The sequence below is a fragment of the Camelus ferus genome, chromosome 9 (genome assembly GCF_009834535.1).
Source record: "Camelus ferus isolate YT-003-E chromosome 9, BCGSAC_Cfer_1.0, whole genome shotgun sequence".
NCBI classification, from domain to species: domain Eukaryota; kingdom Metazoa; phylum Chordata; class Mammalia; order Artiodactyla; family Camelidae; genus Camelus; species Camelus ferus.
The window spans coordinates 61,725,195-61,737,617 of NC_045704.1; the positions used below are offsets into that span (position 1 = coordinate 61,725,195).

A 12,423-nucleotide genomic window follows, 5' to 3' on the forward strand; every position below is an offset into this window, starting at 1 on the left:
ACTATAGAAGTAGAACCTAGAACAGTACTGATGCATTGTAGGCACTCAGGTTCTGGTTTAATGTATAAGGCAGTGGTTAAGAATTCAAGCCATGGAGCCAGTACTGGATTCTGTTCCCATTTACCATTTTTATCTCTGTGCACTTAAAATGCCATCTAAGTGTTTTCTCATCTTTGAGCATTAAATTAGATTTTCCCGGTCTTTCCTTTTTTAAATACAGTTGAAGTCATACTATGTGAGTTATTTTATTTTTTGTCATATAAATTACTGTGACTTCTTGAACCAGTGTTAAGACTTCAGATTATTTCCAGGAATTTGTTACTAAAACATTTCAGTGACACATTTTTGCGTATAGGTTTGTCCACATTTCACACTTCCCCAGGATAGGTTTCCTGCAGTGGAATTAATAAGGAAAACAGCTCCACATTTTGGTACATGCTGCTAGACTATTTAGAAAGGTTGTACCAGTTTACCACCGTAAAAGTACATGAGCACGTTCTTAACCTACTTTCTCAGTATCTTTTATGTTTGGTAGTTTTATCTTTTAATTTTTTTATCTTTTAATCTTTTATCTTTGGTTTGATAAATGAATAATTTGTTTTATCAAAATTTTTGCTTGCCAAAATTGAAGTTTATATGTTGTGTAGTTAGTGAATGATCTTTTAAGACTATTTGTCTTAATGTCTTTCTGTAATTAAACAGATGAGTGCCTGCATTTTGCCAAGCACTGTCTAACACTGGGGATTAGCCTTGAACAAAAAGTTCCTACTCTCATGGAGCTTATTTTCTAATAGTTTCTAATTCTTACTGATTTGTTTAAATTCTTTAAGATACACCCATATATTTACATTTGCATTTGTTCTCTTTAGATGTGAATATAAAAGCTTGTACTTTTTAAAGTTTTTTATTTTATTTTTTAAATTTATTTGGGGAGAGTGTAATTAGGTTTATTTTATTTATTTTAATGGAGGTGCTGGGGATTGCATGCTAAGCTAACCTAAGCACTCTGCCACTGAGCTATACCCTCCCCGCAGCTTACACTTTTTATATAATCAAATATTGACCCTTTGCATTTTTTCTGTTGATTTCAAAGCTAGGAAGTCCTCCTTCCAAAAACTACATGCATTTTTAATTAATGTTTGTTAAGGTGTTTAATGAATATTTTTTGTATGTTGTGAGATGAGCAACTAAATTGATTTTTCCCCCCTATTTAAAAAAAGCCAAATAACTTTTACATGTTGGTCCATTCCTTCCGCACACCCTTTCCCCTTTTTTTCTGGTGTTGTCTTTATCTTTTTATAAACAAAGATCTGTTGTTGAGCGATCTACTTTTTCCATTGCACTTTTTACGTAATCATGTGGTGGTTTTGTTTGTTTTCAGTGAGCATCCGTTTTGTTTAATGGTACTTCTTTAGTCTTAATGGTGCTGGTTAAGAAAAATTTAGGAATTCTTTTAAGGGAACGGTGTTAGCATATTGTCTTATCTAAAGTTGCTTGAGTAGTATATGGTTTCCCCTTTTAAAAAAGTCCCCCAAATGGATAAAAGCTAGAGTAAAAAACTTAAGTCAGTAAAGATGCTAGGAGAAAGGAAAATTCTCTTTCAATTCTGTTTTGATGTGCTCGTCTAGAAGTGAGATACGATTCAGGTAATACAGCCTAAATTCCAGTACCCTCATTAGGGAACCCTTACAAGGAAATGATAGCTCAGATCCCTTCTGATTCTGATTCATTTTCCCTTAGGGTGAGAAAAACAGGAGTCTTATCTCCTACCTACAGATAGGGCTAGTGGGACTGAGGACTTCAGAATGTAGTTTTTGCACCTTCCTGGCCTGTATATTGCAGATAATATCATTGCATTCTTACTTGTATGGTGATAAGAACTACAGTTTAAACCTGAAAAAGCACAGCTTGAAAGTCATCACCTAAGTCAATGATGTGGAATAGTGCTCTTCAGTATTAATTTGATAATACTGTTTAGCAAGGAAAGCATGTATAGTCAATATTTACATGTGTAGATATTTATAAATTGTGTGATTATATTACTGCATTTGCACTGTAAAGCAGTGCATCAAAGAAAGAGGAGAAATACTATAAAAATAGCTTACCTGTCAATAGTGCAGAAACTTTCCAGCCTCACCAGAAATATTATGTATGTCTGGATGTGTAGTTTATAAGTGCTTAATTTAAAAACTTTATATTATCATAAATTAATATATAAAGAACAGTATGCATTTGTGTGTTTTATTGCTATTAGTATAAGTCTGTATCATAGTCTTAATCTGTAATGTTTTGGCAGACTTGTCAGATGTTATTAGATGGTCATTTATTTCACAATGTGGAGGTTAAAAGAACTAGTACTAGGATTAGAGGTGTCTCCTCCCAGTATTCTTGCCTGTGATTGCTTTATTAACGTTATCTTCTAAGATTCTTCTATGGAAATCTTTTTCAACAGCTTGTCTATTTGTGAGGGCAGTTTAGTTAATCTGGATAGCTAAATTTGTATGTACACTTAATTGGGGAAATGTAAACTGTAATATGCTGAAAGTAAATGAGTGAGGGCGTCACTATTGATCTCTTGTTGGAGTCTTCACTCTTACCTCAGAATACATGAGTAATGTGTGACATGTAATGTGATCTGACATACCAACTCAGCAAGGCCTCTCCTGTGAATACATAGTAACTACTTATAAAAGCTAATTTTTATCTCTGGGCAAAAAATGTGTCCTACTATTTTCTTTCCACATCCCATTGGATTATCCTGTGTGTACCCTACTTTAGGGAGACAGGTGATTGAAAATATTGGATTCTGTGTAAAGTTGTGAGACATTGAAAAGTTGGTATGAATTGTTTCACTGTAGCCACCACCAGAGTCCTTACGGCATTTTAAAAATTGTAAATGTTATGGACTAGGAGGTTGTATAAGGGCTTTAAAAAATAAATTTCAGTTTGACCTTTTAGTGTTAATGCTATAATTTATTTTATCGATAGAAATATGATTAAATGAATTATATTTTGCTAAAGTAACCTAATAGTAAATCTTTAAACAGGTTAACTGTAAAATGTGTTAAATTTGTTATTGATCATAGTTCTAAACATTGTGCTATGTTGTCACAGCTGTTTGAGATGGAGAACGTTTTTACTGTGTCATCAGATCCTCATCCCCCTCCTGCAGCCCCTCCTTCACTTTCTTTACCTTTATCTTCATCTTCTACCTCATCTGGGACTAAAAAACAAAAGAGGACCCCCACGTATCAGAGATCTGTAAGTCAGGGAAGCAGTCATCCAAGCTTATTTTTCTTTGTGTTAAGAGCATGACTGAGAAGAGTCACTCAGTTTGATTGAAATACCCTGCAAACTCTCTAACTTTTCTAAAAATTTCCTTCACCTTGAATCTTGAAAGATAAGTTTAGTAGTTTAGGGCCTTGCTACTCAAAGTATGTCCAAGAATCAGAAGCCTTGGTATCAATGCTTGGAACCTTGTTAGAAATGGAGAATCTCAAACTCCTGCTCCCACTGAATCAGATTTCCTGTTTTAACCAGATCACCAGGTAACTTTAAGTTTGAGAAGCCCTAGTTGAGAATCCATATTGTAGAGGTAGCCCTTCTTGATTTGAATCCTCTGTCATTTGACTTTGGCAAGTGATTCAGTATCAATGTCTTGTTTCCTCATTGGTAAAATGGGGACATAACTTTCTCATGGGCTTTTATAAAGATTAAATGAGTTAATAGATGTCCAACACAGAACAGTGTCTAGCATGAAAGAACTAGAACTTAACCACTTACAGATAGCTTTGATTTGCATGATTTGGCCATCCCACGTAGTGTTTAACTACTAATACCTTCAGTTTATCTTTCTAGAATTTCAGTCATCTTTTTTCTAATGAGAAATGATTTTATTAATGTTCAACATCACACTTAAATGAAAATGCTTATAAGTCAAATTTTCAATGAAACTGTCTAAAACTAGTTGTAAGGATGTGGATATGTTGCTGTAGTAAATCAGTTATAGACTTCACATTTCCTAGGGATTTTTCTCCTCTATCTGATGCTTCACTTAAATAAAGTGAAATATTCAATGTGATAGATAGTATCTGATGATTAAACAGGCCCCAGTGCATTGTATTTAAATATCCCCTTTCACTAAAGAATGTTTTATTTGCTTAGCTGATCATGGAAACAAATGACAGTATTAGGAGATTTCATTGGTGTCTGAAATAGGTGAAAAGATTTCTTTAATTGTACCTGTGAAGTGATTGAACATTTTTAGAATTGAGGGAGCTTTTGTTGTCTTGGAGTTGTGCCTGAAAACTTGTTTTCTAACTCGTTTTGAGTTATATTCTATTAATGGACCTGAGCATGCATTCATTTTCTAGTTTGAAAAAAGTATTGCATAGAAAGTTTTTTAATCTCTACTAACTTAAATAATTAGTTTCAAGATGCATGGGTTACCAAGTAGTGTCAAGGTTTCTGTTTACATTTCAACGTAAGTGTTAATAAATTTCTTAAGGAAATATTCTGGTAGTTTGTGTTCCCGTCTCTTGAATATTAATTACCTTTGTTCTGATATTTTTGTTTTAGTCATTTAAAGGTAATATAAAGACAGCTTTTACTTACGTAGTTGCTTTGTCTTAATATTTAAACTCCAGAAATTGTATTTGTCTGGTAAGTAAAAATTCTACCATAAATTGGGATGGTTCCTCCAAATAATTTGATAAACTTCTTCTGAAATGTATTAGCTAAATTAACATTTCAATAATAAAAGCACATGATCTTCCTTTTACCTGTTTTACCATTATTTTCTTTGCCTTTTTATGTTAAAAATTCAGGGTTTTGTTAATCAGACTTAGTGTGCTATGGAGATAATGTACAAATCTGTATATATTGAGTTATTCTTCTTTTTAAAACAGATGAGCTTTGATCCAAACCTTCTCCACAACAATGGACACAATGGGTACCCCAATGGTACTTCAGCAGCACTGCGTGAAACTGGGGTTATTGAAAAACTGCTAACCTCTTACGGATTTATTCAGTGTTCAGAACGTCAAGCTAGACTTTTCTTCCACTGTTCACAGTATAATGGCAACCTACAGGACTTAAAAGTAGGAGGTAATCTGTCAGTTCTCCTTTTTATAAAACTAATCACAAATTTCCCTTATCAGCTTACTTATAAGAATGTTCTACCTTTGACCTTTTAATCGTACCAGTTACCAAGGTTTGTCTGTGTAAACTTAGCAGAATCCTGATACCTATTTTGGTGGTGATCTTTTTGAGGGATGAAAGGGTAATTGACTAAAAGATATCTTTGGATAGTTTTTAGATAGACACTTGGTAGATATAATTGTTATTCCCCTAATGATGACTGTTTAGCTAATATTAGATTTTAAGCCAGTGAAAATATTGAACTTACCATGTTTTAATTATTCCACCAGGTACTAGTTTGGGTAGTACCTGAAAAAACTTAACTTACAATGTCATCACTTGGACTATGTAGAAATTCATTTTGACTGACACCATAGAAATCCCCTTCACATGTGAAAATGTATGGCTTATTAAAGGACTGACATTACAAGGTCTCAGTGTGTGTTTTTTAAAATATCTTTAAGAAAAAAGTCAGAACAATAGTTAACATGAATATTTGGCATACCAAATAGTCTAAACTGTACAGGAGTGTTACTGTGTTATTTTGGTTAATCCTCATTTTACAGATGAAGAAACGGAGGTATAGGGAGATTTTTCGGGGTTGTGGGGAAGCCAAACCTCATGGTCATTATATTGCATCCTTTGCAGTATGTGAGAATGCCATGAAAACTAAGATATAGCTACCTTGGTCAAAACAGTGGTTCTGAAAGATTAGTGTGTATCAGAATTACCTACATGACTTGTTAAAATACAGATTGCTGTACCTGATGCCCAGTTTGTTTTTGAGTAGGTCTGGAGTGGGACCTGGGAATTTGCATTTCTGCTATGCTCCAGGTGATGCTGCTGCTGCTGCCGGTTCAAGGACCACACTTTGAGAATCACCAGTCTAAGGAAACTCAAATGCTGCATTAAGTTTAGCTTGAAAGTGAGATACCATTTTACCAAAATTAGTCCAACAAACACAACACTCTGTTTATTTTAGATGATGTTGAATTCGAAGTATCATCTGACCGGCGGACTGGGAAACCCATTGCTATTAAACTGGTGAAGATAAAACAAGAAATCCTCCCTGAAGAACGAATTAATGGACAAGTTAGTGACTTTGATGCTTTATGTTTTCTTAGGGCCCTGCATTTGCATATCTTTCACATTAGAAAAGGAAGATTCTTCCCCATCTCCTCAGTTTGCACGCAAGAGAGCTATAGTATATAAAAGTTACCATTTTAAAATTATATCAGAAGCACTGGCATTCCTTGACCTGAAATAAATATATGGTCAAGACTCAATTGGGGTTCTTACATATAACCCTAAGTCTATGCTTACAGTCAGTTTATGTACTGTAAGTGAAACTTGGCAGCATGACATCCTCTTGTGGATCATACTAAAATGCATCCCTATGTATAGTATAGAGGATATTAAAATTCAGTTTATATTGCACAGTGCTGCTCCTGAAATGATTAGCAATGGAAATTTTTTTTTTTTTGACTGGTAGGTTGTGTGCGCTGTTCCTCACAACTTAGAGAGTAAATCTCCAGCTGCCCCGGGTCAGAGTCCAACAGGGAGTGTATGCTACGAACGTAATGGGGTAAACTTGTGTATTTTTCTTAAACCTTTGCCTGATCCACCATGTGATCTATAAGCGTACTTTAAAATTCAAAATAGAAAACGTAAGCTGCAGTTGATAAAATCAGTTTTAAATTTGGTTTCAAAGAGGCTTCGAGTGCAGCATAATCAAAAAATTTAAAAAAATAATAGGACTTCCAAGTGTCTTAGCTTGCCCAAGTGTGACCTTAGTTAGAACATTAAGGTAAAATGCTTCTTTTACTCACTTTTTTGGGGGTTGTGGGAGGGGATCTTTTTTCTGGTTCCTTTTAAGCACTAACTCCAGCTTTTTTTGTTTGGAACACCTTATATAAAAGTTGTTTTTTTGAAATGTAACTACAACCTCTGGGCAAATGCTTCCGTGTGTAAGCTTTTTGAAGTTGGATTGCTGCTCAGCTGTGGACTCGCAGAAGTCATCAGCACTATGGTGGGGAATTGTGTTTATATGAATAAACTATGTACTTGTCAAAAGGCATTTAATTTTAAGAAATTGGCTTAAAATGCCAGTTTAAGAAGTATTTAACAAAGTAAATCACAGTATGCAGTGAATATGCATCCTGCCAATATAGTAATAATAACTTCTTAATTCACAGGAAGTGTTTTATCTGACTTACACCCCTGAAGATGTCGAAGGGAACATTCAGCTGGAAACTGGAGATAAAATAAACTTTGTAATTGATAACAATAAACAGTAAGTTTTTTCCCCCACCTTTTTTTTCTTTTTACAATGAATTTGAAGCAAGGTAAAACCTAACGTGTAAATCTAGATAATTTTCATAATCTTTTAAACTTTATTTATCAGCTAAGCATTTGAGGGGCAGTTCTATGACAGGCACTGTGTAGGGTGTCAGAAATAGGAAGATAATTAAAGCATGGTCAGAGCTTTCAAGAACTGTTCTAGAGATGAGTGAAGGTTTTGCCAAAACAGCAGTGCTTGTGGTAAGTTTTGAGAGTAGGGTGTGAAGTCACTAGGGAGATGAGAAAAACATTCTGGGTAGAGGAAGTATCATTTGGGGGAAATGGCCAGACGATTGTGTTGTTTGAATTGACTGGATCATTAGAAAGATGAAGTTTGAACTTTATTCGTTAGTCATGGGAATCTTTGAAGGACTTTAAATGGAGGAGTATGATTGATTGCGGTTATTGGAAGTGGTGGAGATGGTAGGCTTTCAGAGAGTAGGGATGCTCTAGATTAGAGGCAGTGGTATGAGAGTTAATATGAAAGATGAGGGTCTAATACAGATAGGCCATGGGTGGTTGAGTGTAGAAGTCAAGTCATGTCACATTGAAAAGATAGAATCACCAAGTTTTAATCATTTTTTAGATAGAGGTTTGTGTTTCTACTAAGGGAAGGAGAGTCATAAATGCCATTTTTCTGGCTTAGGCTGCTTGCGGTTACCATTAACTGGACTAAGGAGACAAAGCAGAGAGTATTAAGGGTGAAAGAAGAATGATACTAATTGGCATTTTGAGTTTGAGATGTGTGTGGATGAAGATACTGAATATGCATTTGCGTGTATAGATCAGAACAAGCTAGTGATGGGCATGAGATAAAGCTGTTGAATTCATTGGCATAAGCAGTTAAGGAAGGTGTACTTAAGAAAGCACAGTGATGATTATTTTTACTTTGGAGTGGGAGAAAGTACAGAAGGAAGTTAAAAATAGGAAGTTGGATAGAGTGCTAGGAATGGGCTTTCAATGGTGGTTCAGATGGAAAAGTCCCAAGAGCATGGGCAGGATTATTAGCCTTGAGCCTTACCTCTTGTAAGACTAGAAGGAATCAGATTGAGTTGTGGGTATGGATATTTGTAGTTCTAGTCTGAGGCCTCCCTTTAATCTCAGGTAGGAAACTAGGGAATAGGGCTTGAGTTTGAGAGGCGTGGGGAGCCAATGAAAGGGTTTCATTTAACCTTTACTAAGTTCTTGAATGTGCTAAGCACTTGTACTGAATATTTTGTGTACAGTTGTTAATCCTCAGAACAGCCTCACCTGATAAAGTTTCATCTGTAAAATGAAGTACATTCTCATAAAGTAACTTGCCTAAAGTCATACAGCTTTTATATTGACATTTGAATCCCAATCTGGCTCTAAATAAAGCCTTTTCACTGTAGTAAATAGCGGAGGCAAGTAGGATTTTTTTCCAGCGTCTTTGTTAGTCTTTTACATTTTTGAAATAAAAAGCACAATTTGGCTACAGTTTGTTCATGAGGAATTAAAGGAAGTAATTGCTTGGTCTGCAGATCTTAAAAACAACCACACCAACAAATACTATTGAATCTTATATAGTCTATGCCATCTTTAAAAAGAAATCAGATTTACGTTGTTGCTGCTCAAAGATGGGGACAATATAGCAATATGTGATGTCTCTCTTGTCAGTGGAGGTAAATGTCATTATTTAAATCATAGGAAGTTTCTCCTTTAATCACTGTGTTTACTCATGTTTCTTTTATGGCTGTTTAGTCAGAAATAATTGATGGAATAGCTGCTAAGTTCAGCATTCGTTGCAAACAGGACAATCTCTTAGTTATCTCTGTATCTCTCTTACCTTTGTAGCACGTAGCACCTACTCAATGTTTGTTCAACTAACAGCCTTTCTAAAATGTTAGCATTCCCCATCTTTGGTTGCAGCCAATTTGTGGCCTTGCTTAAACACTCCAAGAGAAAAACAATCTACGTAGATGTGTGCCCAATTTAAAAGGCAACGGAGTTTGAGCAAAAGTCCCTTTGCATATGAAGATAAAATAAAAAGGGTTATGTTTTATAACCTTATATTTACACTTAGTGATAATATAGAATTCTTGAGACCTCAGAAAACTAGCTTATTATTTCTCTAAACTCACAACTAACCAAGCCAATGCATTTTTCACCCCTCTTTGGTCCCCGCCATCCCCACCCGATTTTTATTTTTCTAGTACTGGTGCTGTAAGTGCTCGTAACATTATGCTGTTGAAAAAGAAACAGGCCCGCTGTCAGGGAGTAGTTTGTGCCATGAAGGTAAGTGTCATCAACTTTGAGAAATTCAAGTTTTTTTCTTTGACTTCTCAAACCCAAGTCTTTTGTTTTTCCTCTTCTCTTTAAAAGTATTTCACTGTTAACTTCAGAAGTAATCTCTTAACATTCTTTGGTTACTAATATGTTCTTTAAAATGAGCCATTGGTGAATTGAATTAATACTAAACTTTATATCGTTTCCACTGAAGTCTAATTTTATGAAAATGTTTATTTATTATGTATACTGAATAGTACGTAATATTCCTGTTATTTTTTGCGTGTGTTTGTTTGGCTTTAGGACGCGTTTGGCTTTATTGAAAGAGGTGATATTGTAAAGGAGATATTCTTTCACTATAGTGAATTTAAGGGTGACTTAGAAACCTTACAGCCTGGAGATGACGTGGAATTCACAATCAAGGACAGAAATGTAAGATAGTTGATTAAATTTGATCTTTGGCCTTCTTTTAATATTAGTAGTGAGTTAAAATTTTAGGAAATACATAAAGTGACATGATCCCCCTCTGCCCCCTCCCTTCTGGTTCAGGGTAAAGAAGTTGCAACTGATGTCAGACTATTGCCTCAAGGAACAGTTATTTTTGAAGATATCAGCATTGAACATTTTGAAGGAACTGTAACCAAAGTTATCCCAAAAGTACCCAGTAAAAGCCAGGTAAGTAGTCTTATTTTTAGGAAAGTCATCTTTTGCCTCATCAGTAATAGAATAATATGGTATGGTATATAGGAGTTTTATTACACTTAATTAAATGTAATTTTGTGATAGTGAAACAAATATTTTTTAATATGTATAATTAAATGAGAAACCTTTGATATATCTGTGAATTTTTTTTTTAACTGGGTAATACGATGAAAGGGATAAAAAAAATGCTAGTTAGATTGGGGATAAAACAGTTCAGGTGTGCATGTGTATGTATGTCCCCATTTGGTGTTTTTTGTTTGTTTTGTTGGGGAGGTAAAGAGATGAGAGGTGGTGTAATTGCTGAGGAAATGTAAAACATAGAAGACTGAAATTCTTTTCCTTAAATAAAATCTCTCAGTATCAGAGTACAGGATGTGAACTACAGTATTGTGAGTTTATGGTTGTATCATGTGACCATAGAACACAAAGCTTTCAAATTGGACTTATGTTATCAACACCTTTTTTCCTTTATGGAACTGTCTATTATAAATAACATGGGTTTGCTGTGTGTTCTTCTTGTTTGACTTAGAACTAGGAAGGATGAGAAATCTCCAGCTAAAATAGTTTTTCCTTCTCATCAGAATGACCCATTGCCAGGACGCATCAAAGTTGATTTTGTGATTCCTAAAGAACTTCCCTTTGGAGACAAAGATACGAAATCCAAGGTGACCCTGCTGGAAGGCGACCATGTTAGGTTTAATATTTCAACAGATCGTCGTGACAAATTAGAGCGAGCAACCAACATAGAAGTTCTGTCAAATACATTTCAGTTCACTAATGAAGCCAGAGAAATGGTAAGTGTTGAATATTATTAGATATGTATCCAATATAGGGGGTGGGCAGGGCAATGTTATATTCAAGCATATAATATGATATTGAAAATTCTTTGAGTTATGACAACAGTTATCTTGTTAAGGTGATTAAGAATACAGACATTTGCATCAGTCTGGGTTTGATGCCTCGCTCTGCCAGTTACCTTCAAATAGGTATGAAAAAGTTTTAGAAGTCTGGAGAGGATGCTTTCTAAGCCCTTTTGAAAGTCAGTGATTCTCTGGCCCTTAAATATGAAAATTGGGGAAATTTATGGAAAATGTAAGTCCATCATTATAGAAAGTAGATTTTTCCAGGCTGTTCCATAAGATTTTCTGTAAACACTAGACTAAACAAAGTAGGTTTTGTTTCTTCTGTTATTACCGGAGGACTTTGCAAAATTCTTTTAGTGAATATATGTCCAGAAATGGTATGCCAGATGCCAGAATTGTTGCCCAAACATATTTAACAAGTTCAGTTTCCTTAAGTTAACTTTATCAGATATAATTAACATTTAGTTCTGTTTGGGGTTATAACATCTACAGTATATCTCAGTGTCAGTATAACTGGATACTTTAATGAAAATTTAAGTTTGTTGAGACTTTTAACCATTAAAACTGATCTTGTTTGAAATTTGCTTTTAACTTTAATGCATGATTTTTTAAAAAAAAGCTGCTATCTGTTTTGCTTTATTATATGGAATACATTGTTGAATAGCTTGGCTGTCATCAGGATTTAGCAAGAATTAAATGTCAGAATATTGTTTAGGTTGTATTCAAAACTAATTATAGAATAGTCATCTCTGTAAAATGTAAATATACAAGTCGTTGGTGGGTTGATAATTGTGTTTCACTAAGCATTTGAGTACCTGTCATTTGCCAGTTATTGTGGATTTTATAAAGCCCTCAGGAGGATAGAATTTCCTGTATTTTGTTCTTCAGACCTAAATCTTAAGTCTTCCTGTGCCTAAACTCAAGTTTTTTGAGGTAGAGACTAGAGAGTTGCCCTTAATTGACATTTGAAGTATTGGGAATATCGTTCTGTGGGTTTTTAATTTCTGGAAGTTGTTTTGTCATAAAGCTTGGGCCTTACTTGGAATCCTGGTTACTGCTACTTACTAACTTTGTGCTTTGGGCAAATTGCTTAACCTCACTCAACCTCAGTTTCCTCATCTTGCAAAACAGG

At 34.7% G+C, this 12,423-nt stretch overlaps 1 protein-coding gene across 6 annotated transcripts in view; it reads left to right on the forward strand.

Annotated features, from left to right (window-relative positions):
* Positions 1 to 12,423, forward strand: part of CSDE1 (cold shock domain containing E1) — a 35,387-nt gene that overhangs the window by 10,820 nt on the left and 12,144 nt on the right. The window contains exons 3-11 of one of the 6 annotated variants that reach the window (XM_032486977.1): positions 3,115 to 3,261; positions 4,908 to 5,106; positions 6,122 to 6,231; positions 6,632 to 6,724; positions 7,335 to 7,432; positions 9,618 to 9,735; positions 10,030 to 10,158; positions 10,276 to 10,401; positions 11,010 to 11,222. In XM_032486977.1, coding sequence (XP_032342868.1) covers positions 3,124 to 3,261; positions 4,908 to 5,106; positions 6,122 to 6,231; positions 6,632 to 6,724; positions 7,335 to 7,432; positions 9,618 to 9,735; positions 10,030 to 10,158; positions 10,276 to 10,401; positions 11,010 to 11,222 — 1,224 coding nt within the window. In that variant the 5' untranslated portion in view covers positions 3,115 to 3,123. The remainder of the gene's footprint in view (positions 1 to 3,114; positions 3,262 to 4,907; positions 5,107 to 6,121; positions 6,232 to 6,631; positions 6,725 to 7,334; positions 7,433 to 9,617; positions 9,736 to 10,029; positions 10,159 to 10,275; positions 10,402 to 11,009; positions 11,223 to 12,423) is intronic. The other 5 variants (XM_006193161.2, XM_032486978.1, XM_006193162.2 and 2 more) reach the window with 5 other exon arrangements.